This window comes from Juglans regia, chromosome 8 (assembly GCF_001411555.2).
Source record: "Juglans regia cultivar Chandler chromosome 8, Walnut 2.0, whole genome shotgun sequence".
NCBI classification, from domain to species: domain Eukaryota; kingdom Viridiplantae; phylum Streptophyta; class Magnoliopsida; order Fagales; family Juglandaceae; genus Juglans; species Juglans regia.
The window spans coordinates 6,017,549-6,041,240 of NC_049908.1; the positions used below are offsets into that span (position 1 = coordinate 6,017,549).

Here is a 23,692-nt window from a genome sequence, read left to right on the forward strand (position 1 = left end):
GATGATCATGATCTATATATATATATATATATATATATATATATATCTTAAATATTATTGCCTCCTCAGTCTGGAAATATTTTAAGTTTTTAATTTAAAGCTAGCTAGGTAGCTAGCTAGGTTACGTACTGAGTGATAATTGGCTAGGGTTTGCTTGAACTAGAGAGGAAGATATTCATTCTTTTAACATTTTCTCTCTTGATTTCTTTGCTCGGTTGCCAATGATGTCATAGACGTGCAGGAGTCGCTAGCCATGTGTAAAAAAGCTAATGCACTCCAAATCATGAATAGAGTGTGATCAAAATGAGATACTAATTATATATATATATATACACTACAAGAAAATTATTTATTTGTGACCATTTAATTCCAGCGAAATGATTATTTACAGTCAAAATGAGTCTATTTTGATCACAAATAACATTTTCGCCGCAATTAAATGACCACAAAAACTCATTTTTCTTGTAGTGATATATATATTTGTTGATCACGGGATTATATATATGTTGATCACGGGATGCAATATTATATATATATATGATGATCTTGGGCGGGCCATGCACCATGCATGGTCGTTAGGTACATATGTAATCTCAAGTCCGGTAAAGGGTCCAAAGAGGGAGAGCTAGAGAAGGTGCCAAGTCATGATAAGCGTGCTCACTTTTAAGCTAATAAAGCGTTAGCACCATATTGAAACATGCACGGTGATTGAACCATGCAACATTTAATTTTAGAGAAATGTTTTGTACAAGTTTAAATAGATAAGTTTTGTGCATGCTTAGTTCATGATATAGGTTAGTTCTGTATATACCTTTGTAAAAAAGTAAACCTTACTTTAAAAAAAAATGGGACCTATCTTTTTACAAAAGATCTGCGCAGGCCTTGTCTATTTAGTTGTATTTGGTGGTTAAACCAAACTTAACTTATCTCAACTCATCTCAAATCAATTATTATGAGACCCACTACTTTTTCAAATTCTCATAAAAAAAGTTAAACTCATATCAACCTACTTCCATACATTTTATCATAAAAAGTTAAACTCATCTCAATCTAAAAAAGTTAAGCCCATTTCAATAGAACCTACAAACTGTTACTATTTACAATTCCACTCAACTCAGGCAACTCATTACAAATTGAGGTCTAATGTGAGATTTAAGTGATTTATTCGTAATTATAATACAATAAAATAGAAATTATTATATGGAATATTTTCAAACTTTACAATAAAATGAGATTTTATTTAAAATCTTTAAATATAGTTTTTGTGAATTTATATTTACAACAACTTAAAATGAGTTCTCAATACAGATTTTGTGCCTTAATTTAGCAAGATGTTAAAAAAAATATTTAAAATATAAATAATTCATTGCATTACTTATCAAAAAACAAAATTCATTGTATTAAATATTAAATTTAGTATTATGGGGCCTTGCACACATTGAAAATTATAAAAATTATTTAAAATTTTATTTAATGAAATGATTTTTATTTTTATTAAAAAAAAATACCTCGTTTTTATTTTTGAAGGCCTTACATAGGATGGGATCTTAAGTAATGACCTAAATGGCCTTCCCATTGAGCCGGTCCTACTCAACTTATCTCAACATCTAAATGTAACCTTAGAGCTTTACCTAGAAATTAGCTAGGCTGACCGCATACTTGCTGTGCTCGTGATCTTCGTACCCTGTTTATTAAATTAAGTGACATGCATGCTTGTTCATATTGGAATTATTTTGGTTTACACCGTAAACATTACAGGCTTGCTCTGGGCTTGCTCTGCAAAGAAGGAGATGGATTCTTTTGGCGTTCATTCACCTTTGGGTTGGTGAATGTTTCGGGAGATATTATTGGGCCAAGGGATCACGATTGGCTCAAACGCAGAGCCCAGAAGATTAATATATAGTACATGAGCCATATCAGTATATTTTCAGATGGTTTAAGGTACAGATGAATTGTTAAATAGAATAGGTAGCGCTCGAGCACATAATTTACATAACTTGAATGATCAGTAGAGTCTGCTGCTAGTCCACTTGATTAATTTAGTCCATCTTTCTCTGGAAAAGAAGAGATCCGAATAAAACAGCACTACATTCCGAGATCTACTTCAGTGCTATGTACGTTAGGTATTAAAAAAAAATAGGTTTTTTCTTTCCTAACATCTTATAAAGCACTAGAGTTGGGATACCACGCATAGGGGTGAAAAAAAAAAATTTGGTAAATTGGTAAACCGGACCGGACCGGACTGAACTAGTGGGTTTGGTCTAGTACCGATTTCATTTTTTTCAAATTTGGTCAAAATCGGTTTGATTCTGGTTTTTCTCTTTCTAACACCGGACTAGACCGATTCATATATATATATTAATTTTTTATATTGTATAAAATATTTTTTATATGATTTTTTATATTATATATAAATTATATATAAAATAATCTTATATTGTATGATAAATTACTAATTAATATAATATTAAATTTTAAAATCATATATCACTATAGTCTAGTGTATTGATAGTTATACTAATACTATATCACTATAGTCTATAATACAATTATAATATATTATATTATATATACTATATAATATATCGAAAAAAGGGGACTGAACCTGACCAAAACCGATAAAATCGAAAATACTGGTTTAGGGGTGTAACCGGTGCAGTATCAATAGGGTTGTAAATGAATCAGTTTGTTCGATAATCCGCTCGGTACTCGCTCGATTTGTAAATGACACATACCCAACAAAACTCGACTCGACTCAGCTAAGACTCGTTTATGCTCGAGTCGACTCGTTAGCTCGACTCGACTCGTTAGCTCGACTCGACTAATTCATATATTGATAAATATATACATACACCTATGTATATATACATATATATGTATTAGCTAATAATATAAGCATACCACTTTTATAATTAAATATATAATATGTAATCTAATTACTTATATTTATATAGTAAATATACTTCATAAATATATTTTATAATTTGTATAATAATTAGTCGATAAAATTTAATAATTTCATATACTAATATGTGAGAACCATATATGAAATAGATATATGCTATCATATTAAATGTATGTATTAATAATATATGTAGGCATATAATATATTTTTATTTTGGATAAATATCAACTAGTTAGATATTAATTATTTATAGAGTTTTTAAAATTTTATAATTCAATAGAGGTTCTACTTGTCAGTTGAATAAACTAAAAATTAGATATATATTTTTTTAATTTTTTTTTATTAATTATTAAATCTCATTCAAAAAATAAACAATTCGAGTTCGAGTTGGAGTTAAGAGTTTAGCTTATTGAGTCGAGTTTGAATAAAAAAAAAAAAATCTCGAGCTCAAGCTTGAGTATTTTGAGTCGAGTCGAGCTCGACAAGACAAAAACCGGTTCGGCTCAGCTCAATTACAGCCCTAGGTATCGGTTCTTCAAATCTCAAAACTAATATATATCGGTTCGGTTCTAAAATATGTCAAAAACTAGACCGAATCGGACCAATTACACCCCTAACTATGCGTTGTTCAGGTGATGGAGGCGTGATGCGAGCTTAGTGTTATAAGGATAAAATTTACCTAAAAACTTCCTCCGATCCATTTAAAGTTTTAAACAAAGAAAATAATTTGTACAAGTTCTAAATAAATAAGCAGCAAAAGTTTTTTTAAAAATTGTATCACATCTTGAAAAAGTACTAAAAAAAGGTTATTATTTTTTAGTAGAATTTACTTTTTTATAACAAACTTACGTAAAAGTTATCTATATAAGTCTTGTACTTAAAATTATTCTTTAAAAAATTGTCACATGTTTTTTTAGCAAGCAACAAATACTTAATTTTTTCTTTTTTAATGATGAGACACATGACATTTTTTAACTTGGCCTTGTCATATGCTCAATAACATTGATGATTTTAGGCATAATTGTTAAATCCGGGCCGAATAAGATATCGGGCTGGTTTGTGATTTCTTTTCTTGTTTTCTTTGGACTTTTAGTCTCTATTTAAATATTGAATTCTTTAGGAATAGTAATGAATTAAGATAGTAGAGTAGATTTTATAAGACTCACTTAAAATGAGTTTAAATGTTAAAATGTGTTTAGATATATTTATGAAAAATTGAAAAAGATTGTGAGTTTTGCATGTAAAGAGGTGTTAAGTTAAAAAAGATTGTGAGTCTCATGTGTGAAGAGGTTTTGAGTTGAAATGAGTTTAGTGATTTAAAAATTGAATATTTAGATGTTAGATTCAGTTTAAAATTAGACTGAATTGAATTTAAGTTCTAAACGGGACCTTAAAATAAATACTTTTCTCATAGTATATTTAGTACTGGAGAATTGATCTTGGGCTTTTAGATTTGGGCTTTTGAATTGTCATTGTGGTTAGGCCTGCCCATCTGACCCAATTCCCACCAGGTTCTCCCACACAGCTACACACAACACCTGCTCAACTTGCAGAAACCGATAAAACATACAAACAAAAATCGGATAAGCAACCCGGCGGCTATCCCTCCTCCTCACAGTCGGCCATTCTCTCAGTAAGCATTCCCTATATCTCTCTCTCAAAGCCTATTTTGAGTAGCTTTTGGTATTGTTTCACAGTTATCACCCTATGCCAAAAACCTCCCACCAGGGAAAAGTTCTCAATCTCTATTTTATCTTTTGAAGTATGCTTTTTGATTGTTGAGCTTTGGTTATACACAAGAAGGCGAAAACTATGGATTTCATGGTGCCCACAAAGCACACCCCTGAAGGGTTTTGCTCATTTCCAGACTTTCATCGAGAGGGCACTAGAACTAGAAGTATTTGTAGTAATTTGGAAGCTAGGGCTAGTAGTAAAGTGGTTTCAGGCTTTCGTTCGGGGAGAGTCCATTTGGGCTGCAAAGCTCGCCATGTCTTCCTGTCCGCTGATTGTATTCAGCGTAAAAAATCCGACGGGCACCGGAAACTGCAACGACTTAATGTTTCTACTGTTTCCAAGGTCGAAAATCTTGGCTCAAATGGGAGATTGCAGCATGTTGAGCCGAACCCACATGGGCATTTGAATGGAACAGAAAATGGTATAGGGTCCTTGTCGACCACGGCTCAGTCTTCCCGGAGTTTCGAGGAATCTGAGAGTAACAATCACCTAAGAAAGTTGGTCAGAAATGGGGAATTAGAAGATGGGTTTAAGTTTCTCCAAAGCATGGTTTATCAAGGTGATATTCCTGATATTATCGCTTGCACGAGTCTAATCCGTGGGTTTTGTAAGATTGGTAAAACCAGGAAGGCTACTCGTGTCATGGATATTTTGGAAGACTCTGGAGCTGTTCCGGATGTTATAACGTACAATGTTTTGATCAGTGGTTATTGTAGGTCCGGTGAGATTGATAATGCCTTACGAGTCTTGGACCGAATGAGCATTGCTCCCGATGTTGTCACATATAATACGATTTTGCGTACTTTGTGTGATGGTGGGAAATTGAAGCAAGCGATGGAAGTTCTTGACCGGCAGTTGCGAAGGGAGTGTTATCCGGATGTGATTACTTATACTATACTGATTGAGGCAACTTGTAAGGAAAGTGGAGTTGGGCAAGCAATGAAGCTCTTAGATGAGATGAGGATCAAAGGATGCAAACCTGATGTTGTTACTTACAATGTTCTTATCAATGGGATTTGCAAAGAAGGAAGGTTGGATGAAGCAATCAAGTTCTTGAACAACATGCCATCATATGGTTGCCAGCCCAATGTAATTACCCATAATATTATTTTGCGGAGCATGTGTAGTACTGGGAGGTGGATGGATGCTGAAAGACTATTAGCTGAAATGCTTCGCAAAGGGTGTTCTCCTAGCGTTGTTACTTTCAATATATTGATAAATTTCTTGTGCCGAAAGGGTCTACTGGGTCGAGCTATTGACATCTTGGAGAAGATGCCTAAGCATGGTTGTACTCCAAATTCCTTGAGTTACAATCCATTGCTTCATGGATTTTGCAAAGAAAAGAAGATGGATAGAGCAATTGAGTATCTGGATGTAATGTCGTCTAGGGGCTGTTACCCTGATATTGTGACCTACAATACTTTGCTCACTGCATTATGCAGAGATGGGAAGGTTGATGTTGCAGTCGAGATACTTGATCAGCTAAGTAGCAAGGGTTGCTCTCCTGTTTTGATCACATATAATACAGTGATTGATGGACTTTCAAAGGTGGGGCAAACTGAACGTGCAATAGAACTTTTGGATGAAATGCAAGGAAAGGGTCTTAAACCAGATATAATCACCTACTCCTCACTTGTAGGAGGGCTTAGTAGAGAAGGAAAGGTTGATGAAGCAATCAAGTTTTTTCACAACTTGGAGGTATTGGGTCTCAAGCCCAATGCTATTACCTACAACTCAGTCATGTGGGGACTTTGCAAGGCTCATCAAAGCAGCCGTGCAATTGATTTCTTGGCTTATATGGTATCTAGAGGATGCAAACCTACTGAAGCTACCTACTCCATTCTCATTGAAGGCATAGCTAATGAAGGTTTAGCGAAGGAGGCTTTGGAGCTACTGCGTCAATTGTGCTCCAGAGGGGTTGTGAAGAAAAGCTGGGCAGAACAGGTAGCAGGCAGGATGTAGTCTGTAATGCATTTCTTCTTTTTCTCTTGGATGGCTGGTCACCGGTGGCTTATGCCCCTGGATTTTGTTTGCCTCTATGGTAATGACTCCTTAAGATTCTGAAGTCTATTGGTTTCTTATTTGCTTTGCCGGAAGGAGAGAAATCATAGATCAATTTTGGTGGATAGTCATGTAATCTTGTTGTCACTCTGTTTGATCTTTGGGTTATGCTTTCTCTACCTCTCATTAACATATATGCACTTGTTTATCTCTTTTTCATATGAGTTATATATACTTCTGAAAGTTGCATCAGTCTCATAGTTAATATTGATGCGGCAATCATCTCAGACACTGCAGGAGTTTCCTATGATGACTTTTGCTAAAGTATATAGTCGTGTTCCACAATATCGTGATTCTATTTTATATGAGGAATCTTCAGACTTATCATTTTATTTTTACTTTTAAAAAATAAGGATTTATCATTCTATATCCATGAGCAGAGCATTTGCTTGGTTTACCTCTAGATAATACTCTGTATTGGAGGTTACACGCATAAGATTAATATGATATGCGTCTTAAGCTAATTGTATTGAAACGTTCTCAAGTATCGTATTTAAGATACGTATTGCTTGTATTGAGACGTTCTCAGGTACGAGTTAGGTGTTATTTGCAGCACTCCTGCTGGTCGGTTCAATTCCAGTTTGGCGTTTTGTGTGTGTGACATTAGATGATTGAAGACTATTTATTATATTTCACTTGTGAACCAATCATCTAATGCCACATCATGAGATGATGAGAGAATAATGAGAAAATAGATGATGAATAGATTTGTTGTGTGTGTGTATATATATATATATATATTGCCAAAACAATTCCTAGATGTGTTGTGCTGCGATCATGTTGGTTTATGTGTGTTGTGTCTTTATGGCATGCATGATAGTATTACAGATTTTGCAATAAATCCTGCAGCAGCGTGATTTCTTGGCATGCTGATTTTTGGTGGCTCTTGCCAACTTCTTGGTGTGCTTGTCAATTTTTCTTATTTTTTATTTTCTGATGTCTCAGAGTAGGTAAAAATGATTGCTGGTCGACATTATTAATGGAAGGTGAAACTGCGTGTTCTTGTGTTGCTTTCACAATGAATGTTTTGGAGTAGCTTCTTTTCCCTGACTTTACCCTGCCGATCCCTCTGCTGGCACCGGCAGGATGGTTGGAAATTCAATTATTCAACGCATCATTGCTTACATTTCACCATTCCTTAAAATCTTATGATATTTTTCAAGACATCATTATTCATGATATGTTCTCAAATCTTACACAGAAGTATTCGCGTTGAGAATAATGAGAGAATGATTAACAAAAAAGAATAATGCGGAGCATTATAAGTACTTGAAAAGTTACAAGTCTACGCATAAATTTTACATAGAGATTTGCATGTTGATATGATTTTTGTGTGTTGAGGTGATCTCAAATGATCTGTAAATAGTAGTAAAAAATAGTAAATAGTCTATGAATAGTTGTGAATTGAGACTACTTCACTTATTAGGGGTGAAAATCGATAGCTACAGTTCGGTTTGACTGAAATTAAACCGATAATTTTTAAGTATTTTAAAAACCGGTTGGTTATGGGGGAGAAAATCAACGATGTAGGTCTCGGTATGAATTCAGTTGATTCGTTGGTGTCCTGTTGATGGCGTGATGAGAGAGAGAATGGAGAGAACGTCGCGATGAGAGAGAGAATGGTGTCACACTGTCGCATCCACATTATGATAAAAGAGAGATGGGAGGTATGAGAGAGAGATAGGAGGTGGCCCTGCTGCGTGTGAGATATATATTTATATTAGGTTAGGATAACGTGCAAAACACGTTTGCCTAGCTAAGTGAGACAAGGTTTATAATAATAAACAAAAATCATTTCGGATTATTATATCGAGTTCAAAGTATAACACATAATTTTGCATTGAAGTAGGTTCAAAGCATAACACATGAAAACATGTGGCACCATAAGACAAATGATTTTCAATATCAACACTCTAGTTTCTATTTTCTTCATTAAAAATTTACAAAATTATGCCGCGCTTTATGATCACTCAAAATTGCGTTTTAAGCAAATATTTGTAGAGATATATGCGTTGCCACTACGTGAGAGTCAAATAGGAGTGAGAAAGTATAGAGATAAATGGGATTGGGAGAAGAAGATGGAGGAGAGGGGCAAGTGGTATTCAAACTAAACGATTTCTGTGTTATTTTAAATTTTTTTTTCTTAACAGTACGTGTAAAACGACTTTATTTCATTTAATGAAATGACGTCGTTTTATTAAAAAAAATATATATATATATATATATTATATTGACCAGTTCAGTGATTTAAACTAAGACCGACTTGAACGACATCAATTTCATCAATTTTCTAGTGTTGGCTGACCGATACTCTATCAATGTAAGTCGATTCCAGACTCCGACAGCCGATTCACCTCAACGACAGTCGATTCCATCAGTTTCTGCTAGGGGTGATTAACGGTCCGGTCGGACCAAACGGACCGACCGGACCGAGACTTAGACCGGTCCGGTCCGGTCCGGTCCATATTTTAGAGGACCGAAATCATTCGGTCCGGTCCACGGTCCACATTTTTTTCGGACCGGACCGGACCGAATGAAAAATTAAAAAAAAAATATTTTTTATATATATTTTATATATAATAATTGTACAATTAACAATATAAATTTTTAAATATATTATTAATACTTGTTAATATTCTATAAATTAACAATATTTTATATATATCTTCATTTAACCTATCACTATTAATAATATAAAATTTTAAATATACTATTAACACTTGTTAATATTCTATGAATTAATAAATATATAATATCAATTAGTTAATTATATAGTAATTATATAAATTAATAATATAATTTTCATCTAATTTATTATCATTGACCATATAAAATATTTTTTTATTGAGTTTGTTACATAATCCACATTAATAAGTCACTTAATTTAATTTAATATTTTAAATAAATTTTTTTATTAATTATTAAAAAAAAAAAAAAAAAGGGCGGACCGACTGGACCGGTCCGGTTCCGTCCCTTTGGGTGTTCGGTCCGAAAAAATAATAGACTAAAAATTTTCGATCCATCGCCAGACCGGACCGGACCGGACCGGCCCGTTTGCAGCACTAGTTTCTGCACAGCAGTAAAGTTTCACTTATCAAATACAGTCAATTCGGCAAATTTACTTTAAAATAAAAAGAATTTTACCGACCAAATTAAACTACCTCAGATGGTAAACTTTTCACAGTAAAATTTGCGTACGGAGCAAGTGTTTTTTCTAGCATTTTATTCTCTGATCAGTCTTGGCTAGGCTCATCATGAGTCACGACGAGCGAGCCTTCTCAACCACACACGCCTTGTCACAATAATCCACATGACGTGCGAGTTGACACTTGGCAGGAGGATGCTACAGATGTATTCTACCCACATCTGTGAACAGCCTCCAATATCTGAGATTAGAAAGAAAACAAAAAAAGAACAACCTCCAATATCCACATCACTTGTGTGTAATATTACAGGATCTATTTTCTAGACTGATACTAAGACATAATATCTAAGTACTATGTAGTATTGTATAATATGATTACCTAAAACAACTATATATCTATCTTCTTACGTCGGATCAATCCATATTAAATTATTTTTCGATATGAACTCGGCATGGATACATGCATCTGTTAATTAATGGGTTGACTAGGATGGATATCAGCCGCCCTAACCTAAGTTTGGAATGTGATTGCTGAAGCCTTTTCAAGCTCGATCGACATAAGGTGTCGATTGAATTTGAAGATGAATTAAAATGAATTATGAATAATAATAAAATAAATTATGAATAATGATGAAATTTATGAGTTAAAGTTTATGAATAATAGTGAGATAAATTGAGATGAAATGAATTAAGATAGACTGTGAATACAAACGAGACCTAAGAGCACTGGTACTAGTCTCTTTAGAATGGAGGAGTTTTTAAATTTTGAATGTATTTTGAGTTATAGTATATTTGTTTTCATCTTTATATATAAAGACATATTATTCATGGTCTATTCTTATTATTTTAATATAAAATCACTATTTTTCATTGTTCATGGTCTATTCCTATTATTTTATTACAAAATTACAATATATGAATTTCATATTAATGTCACCACGGTTTAAGTATTAATCAGGATTAATTAGGTTGAAGAAAAAAATTAATTGGAAAACAATAATTTAAGTATCAAATTAAATTATTAATTAACATATTGTTAGTATAATTGTAAAATATGAAAAAAATAAATTAAAAATAATATTATATTATTATTTTGATTAATCTAATAGTTAATTCAACCTAGAATTATGGTTAGAAAGGTTTTAAATTTATAAAAAATATATATTTTTTTATTAAATTTTAGAGATAATTTTAATGAAACGAATGCTAACATAGTTTGGAATTAACTTTCAATTAATTAAATTCAGTTCTCTGGATTGAGATTGATACGGCATCTTTCCCATATTTTGGATGACAACAGCAAATACTGCATATATATTTGTCTTGTATTCCTGGTTGATATGATCCTTTAGATTTTATTGTTGAAGAGGTCCAATGGTGCAAAGACAACCATGCACATTCATGCGCACAGAGATTCTCTTGTCAAACCAAAATCAACCAAAAACGACAAATATGAAATACTCAGGACCTTCTCTCCCAAGTATACCGACCATTGGGCCTCCTTTTCTCTCTTCCACCTTGGGGTCATTTTCCTTGAAACGAAGGGATCATATTCCCTTTTGCCTTATATCATCCAACTTCTCTACCACACACTATAAATCCTCAGCAGAAACAAGAAAATAGAGATAGAGAGAAAAATCCCCACGACCCTTTGAATTTATGATCATTATCCATCTTATACATTTCCAAACTTGAAATTAAGTTTCTTTTCAAAAAGCTCTCGAAAATCATGGAGAAAATTACGTATCCCAGAAGCAGCGCAGATAATGAAGGGTTACTTTCATGCTGGGGCTGCCTCAAGCTTAAGCTTCCATGGACACGACAAAGATCAGCTGTAAGAAGTAGCACTTGTACAAGAAAGAGAGGTGGAGATAAACTTGGTGGCAGATTTAGGTACGACCCTTTAAGTTATGCTCTGAACTTCGATGAAGGTTGGGACAATGACGATGAGGAAGTTTTACAACGTGGATTCTCTGCAAGATATGCTGCACCTTCTTCAAAAACGCCTGGAGATTAGTACAAGGTTTCCTCGAGATCATCAGGTTAATGATGTCGTATAGTACTACGTTTAATATTGCTGAGCGAAACATCAAACTGTATTGGGTTTCGATGCTTTGTAATTTTCTTTTCGCTCGAAGAATGGAAATTAAAGGCAATACAGATTACGTACAGAACAGACACCTTTATGGTACCTATGCATTAATCATGCAGTTTCATGAAATTTTGTTATGATCAGTAGCATTAATTATCATCTGCGGCCTGCAGATTGATTTTTCCTTGATATGTATATATACATGTTAGAAGAATTTGGCAATTGGCACTTGGCACTTGGCACTTGGATTCTCTCTGTATCTATTTATCTAGCGGTTTGTGTAGCCCAGTTTTGTGAGATCGATTAATTTTTCTTCGAGACCGACAAATGTTGGATAAAGGTAAGCAGTTATGTTCATGTTCTTCGATTCTGTGCTTGTGGGGAGTAGTCCTCTGCCATGAATGGACGTTTTACCAATATATTACTGTTACTGGGTTTGTACCTGTGCGTTGATGAGTGATCATCGAGCGATTTGAAGTGTAGCAGGAGATCATTGCACGTTGTTTGCTACGATTTTGAAGTATTGGTTGTATTAAATGTGTAGGAAAAATTAAATTATTTTCTCACGTCAGACTAATTTTTAAGGAAAATGATTCACACAATATTTTTTACAACACTTTATACATGAATTATGTTTTAAATTAAGGATATTTTTATAAAACATTTTATAAAAGTAACGTCATTTTATAAAAATACTCTTATTTTATAATATTATTATATAATATATTATGTAATGTGTTGTATATATATTATTACTCAATTTTTAATATATATATATATTATGTTTTTTCATTGTGCCGATAAGACATGCATGTACAAATTATATGATAAATAATTTGTACAAGTACTAAATAGACAAGTTTTGCACTTTGTAAAAAAGTGGACAATATCTTAAAAAAATATAAAAAAAATTATTTTTTATTAGTAAGATCTACTTTTTTAATAAAGGTCTTGCATCATAAAATTTGTCTATTTGAGACTTACATCTAACATTATTCAATTTATATATACGAAACAAGGCTACTTTATTATTTAATACATATTAAGAAAGAAAAACATGTAACATTACATATTATCTATTCAAGAAGTGATTTAGTTATAGAGAGATTTCATAAAATAAACTCACAAACTGACGTGAGTCGTGACTTCATGACATCTATGATTTACCTTGACGGCCATGATCTTGACAAATGGGGAAAATGATCATTTTAATAAATTTAATTAAAGGCCATATTAAAAAAATGAATTGTAGTTTGAAAGATGTTTTATGGATGTCCTATTTTTTTTTTTTTTCCAAAAAGTATTTACCTAGTCCAATTTCCTATATAAAGTTGGTTTAAGGTCAATAATATAGACTATTGTTATGGTTTCAAGATTCTAATTTTTTTTTTTATAAATCAATTGTAATTAAAGGACTGACTGTCCAATAAATTTAAATTCTAAAGTTACTTATATAAAAAAAAAAGTTTAAATTCTAAATTCGTTGATTATGTCCGAGGCCAATGATGAAGTACTTGTCCTCATGAGCATATATAGTGAAAGTGACCTTTATCTGGTGAAACTTAACCCCAAAGATTCAAAAAGTAAACTAAAATAAATAAATAAAGAAGGAAAGAAAGAAGGTTTCCTTTTAATTGAAAAGTGCTAGCTAGGCCTTGCAGCGCAAGAGTTCTCTCATCGTAATTTAAGAAAGTCATTTTAATTTGCTTAAAAACTTTTAAAAAATATTCTCATAAAAATAAATCTATATGTCAAATTTATAAATTGAAATTACTTCATACGATACGTTAAATATATTTTATAATAAAAGTCACTTTATAATTTAACGTAATGACGTCAAGTCACGTTAATTTGTGTGAATTTATTTTTATAAGATCTATGTAGATAAAACATCTCTGATAGCTAATTCGAAACAAAAATTATGAAGATCTTTACTTGAAATATAGAAGATATTTTCAAGTAAATCATTCCGAACAATCTGAATTGACTTGTCTGGAATTTCTCCTAAATTAGATAAGATTTAGATACTATCACAAAATGATGATTGCGAGCAACTTAGCACGTGAGATAAGAAGAAAAAGCTAAAATTCAAATTCAAATTATAAACACAAAAAAGATTTTTTAATAGGAATAATAATATATATAAAATCATTTTTGTGGAGAGATAAAATGCACATAACTCATAATTGGCCCAGCCCACCAAATCACTACTAAAGACAAAAGGAAGACAATAAAAGAGAAAAGAGGGAGACAAGAGGGATATGAGGGCCTATAAATGTCAGAGGGTCAGAGGGAGAAAGTAAAGAGTTCACGCAAGGGAGACCTACCACCTCATGGCAGGTTGACATCTGCAATAAAGGGTCAGACGATATATAAAAGAGGTTAAGAAATAATGAATGAACAACCGCTACTTCTCACACCGACTCAATGCTCCCACAATCAGATCTTCTTCTTCAAGCAGTCTCTCCAAGAAGAGAACGTCTCCAATAGGAAGAGAATCAACTTTCTCTGTACAATGAGATATAAGGAAGCACATGATGAGTGATTGTAAACAGATATATTATAGTAGAAACTCTCCTCCCCAAACTCCTGTAGACGTAGGCCTGTTGTCAAATCACATAAATTTTGGTATACCATCTCTCTTTACTTTCACTATACTTATTTTTCATTCATCACCATGGACGTACAAACCGCCACTATACAGTCGCACTGGAACACTATCAGGGATTCCAAATAACACATATCGTAGCATTGTCAGCGTAAAGTTGTCCAGACCCGTGAAACACGATATCAACAATTTTAATAACATATATAAATAACATCATTTTATAGAAATGTTTTCAATTTAAAATATAGTTGTAGAAAAGATTGTGAAAATTAATAGTTATACGATATGATTTTCTTTCTAATATTACCCTATTAATATAAGAGAAAATCTAGTTAGAAACATTATTTTTTATACATTTAGTAGAGGACATCAACTATGCTAAAAAATGATTGGTATTTTGATTTTTTTTAAAATTAAAATGTCCCACTATAAATAATGCGTTAACACGCCGACTTTAAGTGTAGCAAAACTCTTTGACAACAAGAGATAAGTTTGAGTATCTTTTGGTTTGAGCTCGAGTAATTGTTCAGCAGCATCAAATCCCAATTCTAGAATTCCCATATTGACTTCGACACCCAGCGATCAAGCGTGACCAAATAAACTCGGCGGGTTCGAAGTCCATTTTCTCGACAAAATCATTTCAAGCGACCCAGCATGCAAGATGGTCCATTACAGGCTTAGTCTTGTATTCTTTTTGCATCATCTCGAAGTAACTGAGTGCTTCATTGACCATCCCAGACTGGCTACAAGCTGATAGAACACCCACAAAAGTAATCTGGTTTGGCCTAACTACAGGCTCCAGCTGCTAGTCTCATATATATCCTCGAAGAGCTGTAGTGCTTGCTGAGACCAGCCTTGCGGAGAAAAACATGTAATCACGGAAGTCCACGATATCATGGTTCTTGTATCCATCTCCACAAAAGCTTTACTCGCTTTCTCAATGCTTCCGCATTTACTGTACATGTTAATTAGTGCAGTGCCTACTACTATATCGGACAAAAACCCAGTTTTAAGGGTCTGAGCATGAATTTATTCCCCCTGTTCTTGGGCCACCAATCTGCTATATACAGTTAAGATACTTGAGAAGGTGAATAGATCAGGTTTCATCCCTGAACGGTTCAATTTAAGGACAATTTTTTTTTTTTAAGGACAATTTTAAGTGCCTCATATCCACTTTTGTGTGCTGAAAGATCATCCCCCACAAAATCCATCGTCTGAGCGTGGCCTGCAATCATTGCATTCCATGTAACCAAGCTAACAGTTTCCATTCCATCAAACAACTTCTGAGCCTCTCTAATCCATCAACATTTAGGTCCTTAGTGAATATTGAGTTGAGTTAAGCTTTTTATGAATAATAATGAGGTGAGATGATAGAGTGAGTTTTGTAGAATTCACTTAAGATGAATTTAGATGTAATTGAATATTAATACACTACAAGAAATAGGGCATTTTGCGGCATCAAATATTGCCTCAAATAACCTTCAAAATCGCTGCAAATAACCATTAGCAACGATTTATGGTGCGCCGGACATTCGTCGTAATTGTTGACTTATATATATGAGTTTTAGATATATTTATAAGAAGTTGAAAAAGATTGTGGGTCTCACGTGATGTATTTAGTAATTTAAGAATTGAGTGTTTAGATATTAGAATTAATTTAAAAATAAATTGAATTAAATTGATCTCGGTTCAGACTCAGTTCCAAACGGGGCCTTAAGGTATAAATATATGATAGAGTTTTTAACGGGTAGATATGATTCATAGCGAAGTTTACTGCTTAATGAGTGAATTTGGGCCCCTGCACCCAAAGACAGTGTTGTACAACACAAGCTCAAGACACTAGTCAAGGTAAGCTCATTGGGTTTGATATCCTTAGTCAGCATCTCCGTGAAAAGCCTTAAACCCCTTGCAGCTTCCCCATTGAAAATTGAAACTTAACCCCAAAGATTCAAAAAGTAAACAAAAATAAATAAGAGATAAATAAAGAAAGAAGGGTTCCTTTTAGTTGAAAATTGCTAGCTTGCCCTTGTAGCGCAAGAGTTCTCTCATTAGAAAATAAAAACATCTCGTGAAAATAAATCTATAAATTGACATGACTTCATTCAATACATTAAGTTTATTTTACAATAAAAATCACTTTATAATTTAACGTAACGGCGTCAAGTCACATTAATTTATATGAATTTATTTTTATAGGATTTATGTAGATAAAACATTTCTGATAGCTTTAATTCGAAACAAAAATTCTGAAGATATTTACTTGAAATATAGAGGTATTTTCAAGTACATTTCAAGTAAATCATTGAGGATGCGTATACTCTAAATACTCTAAATGGACCCGTCTGGAATTCCCCTGAATTAGATAAGATTTAAGATCCTATCACGAGATGATGATTGCGAGCGACTCTGCACGTGAGATAAGAAGAAAAAACTAAAATTCAAATTCAAATTATGAACACAAAATAGGATTTTTAATAGGAATAATAATAAATAGACAATCATTTTAATAGCTCTTTAGATAATAATATTTTAAATTGAGACCATTTTGTAAAATAACTTATATAAATAACATCATTTTATAGAAATATTTTCAATTTAAAATATAGTTGTAGAAAAGATTGTGAAAAGAGTTGTATGTATATAATTTTCTTTCTGATATTACCCTATTCATATAAGAGAAAATCCATTTTATTTTATTTTTTTATTTTTATGGAATCCCAATTTTATTAAAAAAACTCTCACTTGTGGCAGAGGAAAACCATGGTAACAAACCTAACACCTGGAGGTTACATATAAACATAAACATCAAACCCAGATGTCAAACCAATATAAACAGAAAACTATTTTATACAAACCAAATAAAAATTCTATCGTGCTCGAATATAAGGTAAATCCTATCTATCAGTACGTACAAGACCACAAAACTGACCTGGACCATAATTATCCCCAAAAAAATCCAAAGACACCCCCTTGGTATCTTCCTTGGCCAAAACATCTACCACCATATTCGTTTCTCAAAAAACATGTTGCACCTTTGCATTTAGCAAGAAGAAACACTCCTGAGCTTTCTCCCAAAACTCCCAAAGATATCAAAACTTGCACACTCTAGACAAAAACAATCTCACCACAACACTAGAATCCGACTCTACCAAAATATTCTACAAACCCAATTGCCGACACAGCTTCAAACCATCAACAAGAGCTCTACACTCAGCAAGTGTATTAGTTGTCTGACCATAATGTTGTGCAAAACCTACCAATATCCTGCCATTAGGATCCCGAATGACCCCCCCCCACCTCCAGAAGGCCCCAGATTTCCAGTAGATCTGCCATCTATATTAAGTTTGAAATACCCCACCTCAGGCCGAGCCCACGCTACCCATTGTAGAGGTTTAAACACCACAAGAACTACATGACAATTAAACTCTTGCAGCAACAAAACATCTTTCGAAGTCAACTTGTTAAAATGCTGAAGTGAGCTGGAAATTTTCATGAAAAATCCTTTAACTATACGGATAATAATAACCCTCCAATTAAACAATATTCCCTCCATCCGAGCTGCACATCGAGCTTGCCAAATCGCCCAAAAAATAATAATAGGAGCAACACCACGTAACCACCCCACTTGAGAATTCGACGTTGCCTTCAACTACCAAACATTAAGTATTCCCTGCCACAACCTCACTTGTGGCAACCGAATCCCAAAACTAGCTGCAAAAAAAATCCCAAACCTTTCTTGCCCCCTCACCATCACAAAGCACATGATCTAAAGTTTCAACCTTAGGCTCCACACAATAATCACATTTTGAAACTATCGGCACACCTAGCCCTTTAATAGCCTTATCAACCGGTAAAGCATTAAGCCTCGCTCGCCAACAAACAAGCGACATTATTTTTCAGAACTTGTCGCTGCCACAACCTTTTCCTCCAAATACAAATTGTACCATGATGCCTAATTAGGTTCCACCCAAACTTGGTACTGAAATTCCCATCCGCTGACTGCATCCATACAAAAACATCATCAGCTTCTCTAAATTGCACCTGTGCACATCTAATTTTCTCCACCAATTCACCACTTAAGCTCACACAGCTTACAAAAATCCCACCCAACATCATTCCTCAAATCGCACAGCTTGATACTAGGATCACCCACCACACCTATTGCATCACCTATAACCCCATCTCCCAACCAATAGCTGAACCAGAAACTGGCATCCCCTTGCCTAATTAAACATCTTGTATTACTCAAAACATGAGGTAATACCCACAATGCCCCCTTCCAAAACTGAGAGCCTCTAGTAGATGAAACTAAAGACGCAATTTGAGAATTCCCTACATATTTAGCTTTAAAAAACTTAGTCCAAATAGACCCTCCACTCAACATCTTCCATGCAAACTTCATGAGCAATGAAACTTGAACTTCCGATAAGTCACGAATGCCCAAACCTCCCTTTGCTACTGGTAGAAAAACCAAACGCCAAGAAACCCACTTTCGCTTTTTCTTCCCCTCATTTGAGCCCGAAAGAAAATTGGAGAAAATTGTCTTCAACCCTTTGAGAACACCTTTTGGTGAATTCATCCCCAATACTATTCAGCACATGTTTTAAAAGCACAATCTTCCCACCAAATGATAATAATTTACTCTTCCATCCAGCAAGCTTTTTCTGAACTTTGGCAAGAAAATGATCAAACATTTTTAACCTTAATCTCCCTACATGTAATGGCACACCCAAATACATACAGGCCAAGCCCCTTCCGTAAAATCAGAAATTATCATCGCTTCCTCCTTCCTTGTCAAAGAAAAAGAAGACGAAAAATAAATGGAAGATTTATTCGGGCTCACCAATTGTCCAGACATACGCTCATAGGATTGCGAAACACGCATAATATTCTAGATGGATTGCTTCCCTCCATTAGAGAACAATAGAAGATTATCAGCATATAATAAATGACTAATTACTGTTCCACCACACAGATTGAAAAGCTTAATATTTCTCCTCAACACTTCCTTACGAATCATACGAGATAACACTTTCTTCGCCAAAATAAACAAATAAGGGGACAATGGATCGCCTTGCCGAAGGCCCCTAGGCTATTTAAAAAATAATTTCGTATTCCCACTCAACATAACTGAATAAACAAGCGAAGATATGCAATTAAAAATAATCGATCACCCTTTCTCACAAAAACCCAACTTCGCAACACTTCCATCAAGAATCGCCAACTTAGACAGTCATAAGCTTTCGTCATATCATTCTTTATCATCACATTACCTCCCCGACATTTCCTATTCATCCCATGAACGAACTCCTGTGCAAGAGTGATATTATAAAAAATGCTACGCCCAAGCACAAAAGCAACTTGTTCTAGAGATACAATTTCTTCAATAATTGGCATCAATCGAGTCACCAAAATCTTCGCTAAAATTTTGTAAGCCACCAAGTACAAACTAATAGGAAGGAAATGAGTGAAAGAACTTGGTACATCCACTTTCGGAATCAAAACAATATTAGTTACTCCAAAGAAATTAGTCATGGGCATCACCTCAAAAAATTCACAAGCCAATTTCAAGAGATCCTTTACAATGTCCCAAGAAAGAATGAAAAAACTTGTTGAATAACCATTCAGCCCTGGGCTACCATCCTGTGGAATCGACCAAAGAGCATCCTTCACTTCCTCCATCGACGACATCCTACACAGCCTCTCATTCGCCAGCGCAGACACCACTGGCTTAAGCAAACTTAACGCCTCATCATCCCATTCAACATGCGCAACTGTCAAAAGTTCTTGAAAGAAATTCACCGCACCAAAATGAACATCCTCTGCTGAGTCGAGAATCAGTCCATTGGCCAATGATACCCTCTCAATCAACTTATTTTTCTTTTTAACACCCATCGACACATGGAAGAAAGCTGTGTTCGAATCCCCTTCCGTAAGCCATTTGATCCGTGACTTTTGACACCCCAGAATGTCCTCCGTATGCAACCATTGAACATGTCTTTATTTATAACATAATAATTCCTGCTCTAACTCCGAAAAATAATTCGAAATGATTGAATCCTCCAATGTTAACAATCGTGATTCAATACCTTTCAGCTCAGACTCCACTCTACCAAACACCTCCACATTTCACTTTTGTAAAATTCTTTTTAAAGTCTTTAACTTTCCACTTATCTGGACCATAGCATAGCCCTCCCTCGACTCACTTCAACATCCTCTAACTAACAACAAGAAATACTCATGTGTGCCCCACATTCTTTGAAATCTAAAAGGCTGAATCCCACTTATTTTTTCACATTACAAACTAATTAACATCAAACAATGATCAGACGAAGTTCTTGGAAGATACAATACTCGAGCATCCACAAAAGCATAAAAAAGCTGAGTGTTTACAAACACCCTGTCCATTTTAGCCCAAATACGACGACCTCCTAACCTTCCATTACACCAAGCCAGTTGATGACCCTTACAAGGCAGCTCAACAATTCCACAGTCTTGAATACATGTATTAAAATCCAACTTTGCACGTGGAGCTTGAAATAAACCACCCACTTTTTCATAGGGGTGGGCAGCGGGGGCCCGCCCTGCTTCCTCTCCGCCCCCGCATGGTGGGGCGGGCAATCCCACTCCGCATCTAGGGGCCCTAGCGGGGGCTGGTGACGGGGAGGGCCCAACCCCGCCCCGCATTTCTCCCGTCCCGCCCCCGTCCCCATTTATATATATATATTATATACATATATATAAACATAAATATCTATTTATATTTTACAAATTATATATATATATAAATATATATTACAATTTGTTAGACTTGTTCACAAAATATGCATTGACAAATTTAAAAACTGCATAGTTTAAAAACTAATACATTACAATTTACACAAAATATGCACTAACAAATTTAAAAATTACATAGTTTTTAAATTATAGTCATATTTACAAAATTTAAATTTATAATTTGGATATAAAAATGTATTTTTAATTATTTTTGCACTTATAAATAATTTTTAAATAAAATAAATATAGTATTTTTTTTAAAGTGAAAAGAGGCGGGGCGGATTGGAAATCCGCCCCACCAGCCCCGTAGGGGGCGGGTAGCACCCCTACTTTTTCATCATTACTTTGGATAATATTAAAATCCCCCGAGACAAACCAAGTTAAACTCACTGCATCAAGATTACACATATAATTCCACAACTCCTTCCTTTTCTGCTTGAAACAACTAGCATAAACAACAGTAAAAAGAACTTGAACATCTCCTCGCACCAGCCAACTTGTAATTGCCTGATCAGAAATTGAAACCACCTCAAAATCAAAATCATCCACCCAAAAAAGCCAAATTTTGCCACCAATGGCAGCATTATTAAAAGAATTTGGAAAATGCATCTACCTTGCCCATCTCCCACATTTATTAGCTAATAGAAAAAGTTCTAAAAGTGCAATCACCGAAAGACGATATTTATTCAAAATACGCCAAAGTTTACTTTTGGATGAAAGAATTCCTCTAATATTCCAAGTAAGAATATTCATTACCGTTAATTATTCGTTAATTATTTTTATTCGAACGAGTAGTCCTTCTCAAGACTACTAAAGAATTTTTTTTCTTCATTTCCTTGATTTTTTTCAAAGGCAAATTCATTTTCGGATCTGACTCATAACACTTCAAAGCCATGTCCTCCACTTCCTTATCAAATTCCTCATTAGACAGCGGACAACACAAATTCTCCCCTTCTAGATCCCCATCAACACCCATGATCCCCTTCCCACCCAACTGTACTAACTCACATTCTAGTGCTTCATCAATAAACTTCAATGAACTCCTTGGCGAAGGCATTTCGACAGAGTCCCCTGCAAATTCAGCTTGCTCTTCCTCATCTTTTGTAAGATCATACCAACTACTGCCATTCTCATCACGTAGGCACACATGAAACCTACTCTCCATATTCGTACCACTCATCCCTTCCACCTCCTTGTCACCAACCATCGGCACCTTCACAAATAGAGACTCATTTTCACAAACCAACGGCACCTTCACAGGTTTCGTAATCTCCTCTAGTTGGCAATGTTCAAGAACCTCCCCTTTTGGATTCACATACAACACAGATAAATAATTCTTCTCAGCTTCACTCCGACATAAATTAATCCCCTGCAGCAAGGCCTCAAGTTGCACATTTCTCTCAAACGGCACCTCAGACTCTACCAATTGCGGATTCTTATCAAGATGTTTAACACTTACAACCTTCCACACCCGTTTGGCCTGGTCTTTACCCCCTTACTCTTTCCACCAGCTTGCACAGCAGTTTTCTCATAACGATCGCGTCTTCCACATCTCTATTCTACAAGTCCTTGCTTCTGACAACATATACAATATGTGGGCAACGCCTCATAATCACCTCTTGAAAATGGCTATTCTCAAGTCTCGAGACACCAAGCCAGAAAGAATGCCTCAAAGGCTTCGAAACATCCATTTCTACACAAATACGTGTTGCGTCCGGACGCATCACACAAGCTGTAGTATTATCCCTCTTCAAAAACCTTCCAGACCCTCTACCAATACTTTTCAAAATTGATACATGAAAATAATTCGGAGGTAGACCCGGGAGCGTAATCCAAACTGGAACCAACGGCGAATCATCTTCATCACTGAAATCGGCATCCAATGGAACACCATATATGGCACTCCCTCCATCTCCGCATTTTCCCTTGACATCACCATCACAAAATCCTCCTCATTAGCCAATTGCACCAAAACATTCCTGGGATTCTGAAGCTGACCAACCATCATCATCGATTTCAGCCCCCACCAATTTTTAATAAAACCCCTCACATGATCCAGCGAAGGGCGACATCTCAAAAATTTTAAGGCCACCAAAAATCTAAAAGGCTCCGCCTACTATTTAATCTCCGCTTTGGAGAAGGCGAAAAACATCTCTCCATCATTAAAATGTGGTTCACGCAGAGTTATATGAACCTTTGGTAAAATTTGCGGCCTGGAGACAACCACGTCAGCAAATTGCGCCGCCCCTGAAGATGATTTTTCCCAACCCCTTCTTGTCTTTACCTCATACTATCTTGAGGGCCACTAGGACCTGTCGCGAGCCCCTGGTGGGCGACGGAAGCCACCATAGAAGCCCTAGGAGAATCGAC

At 34.8% G+C, this 23,692-nt stretch overlaps 1 protein-coding gene across 1 annotated transcript; it reads left to right on the top strand.

Moving 5' to 3' along the window:
- Positions 1-4,460: 4,460 nt before the first annotated feature.
- Positions 4,461-6,892, top strand: LOC109002262 (pentatricopeptide repeat-containing protein At1g09900). Its single transcript, XM_018979928.2, has one exon. It carries the CDS (start codon positions 4,718-4,720, stop codon positions 6,599-6,601), a length of 1,884 nt encoding a protein of 627 aa, XP_018835473.2. The 5' UTR covers positions 4,461-4,717; the 3' UTR covers positions 6,602-6,892.
- The last annotated feature ends 16,800 nt before the right edge of the window (positions 6,893-23,692 follow it).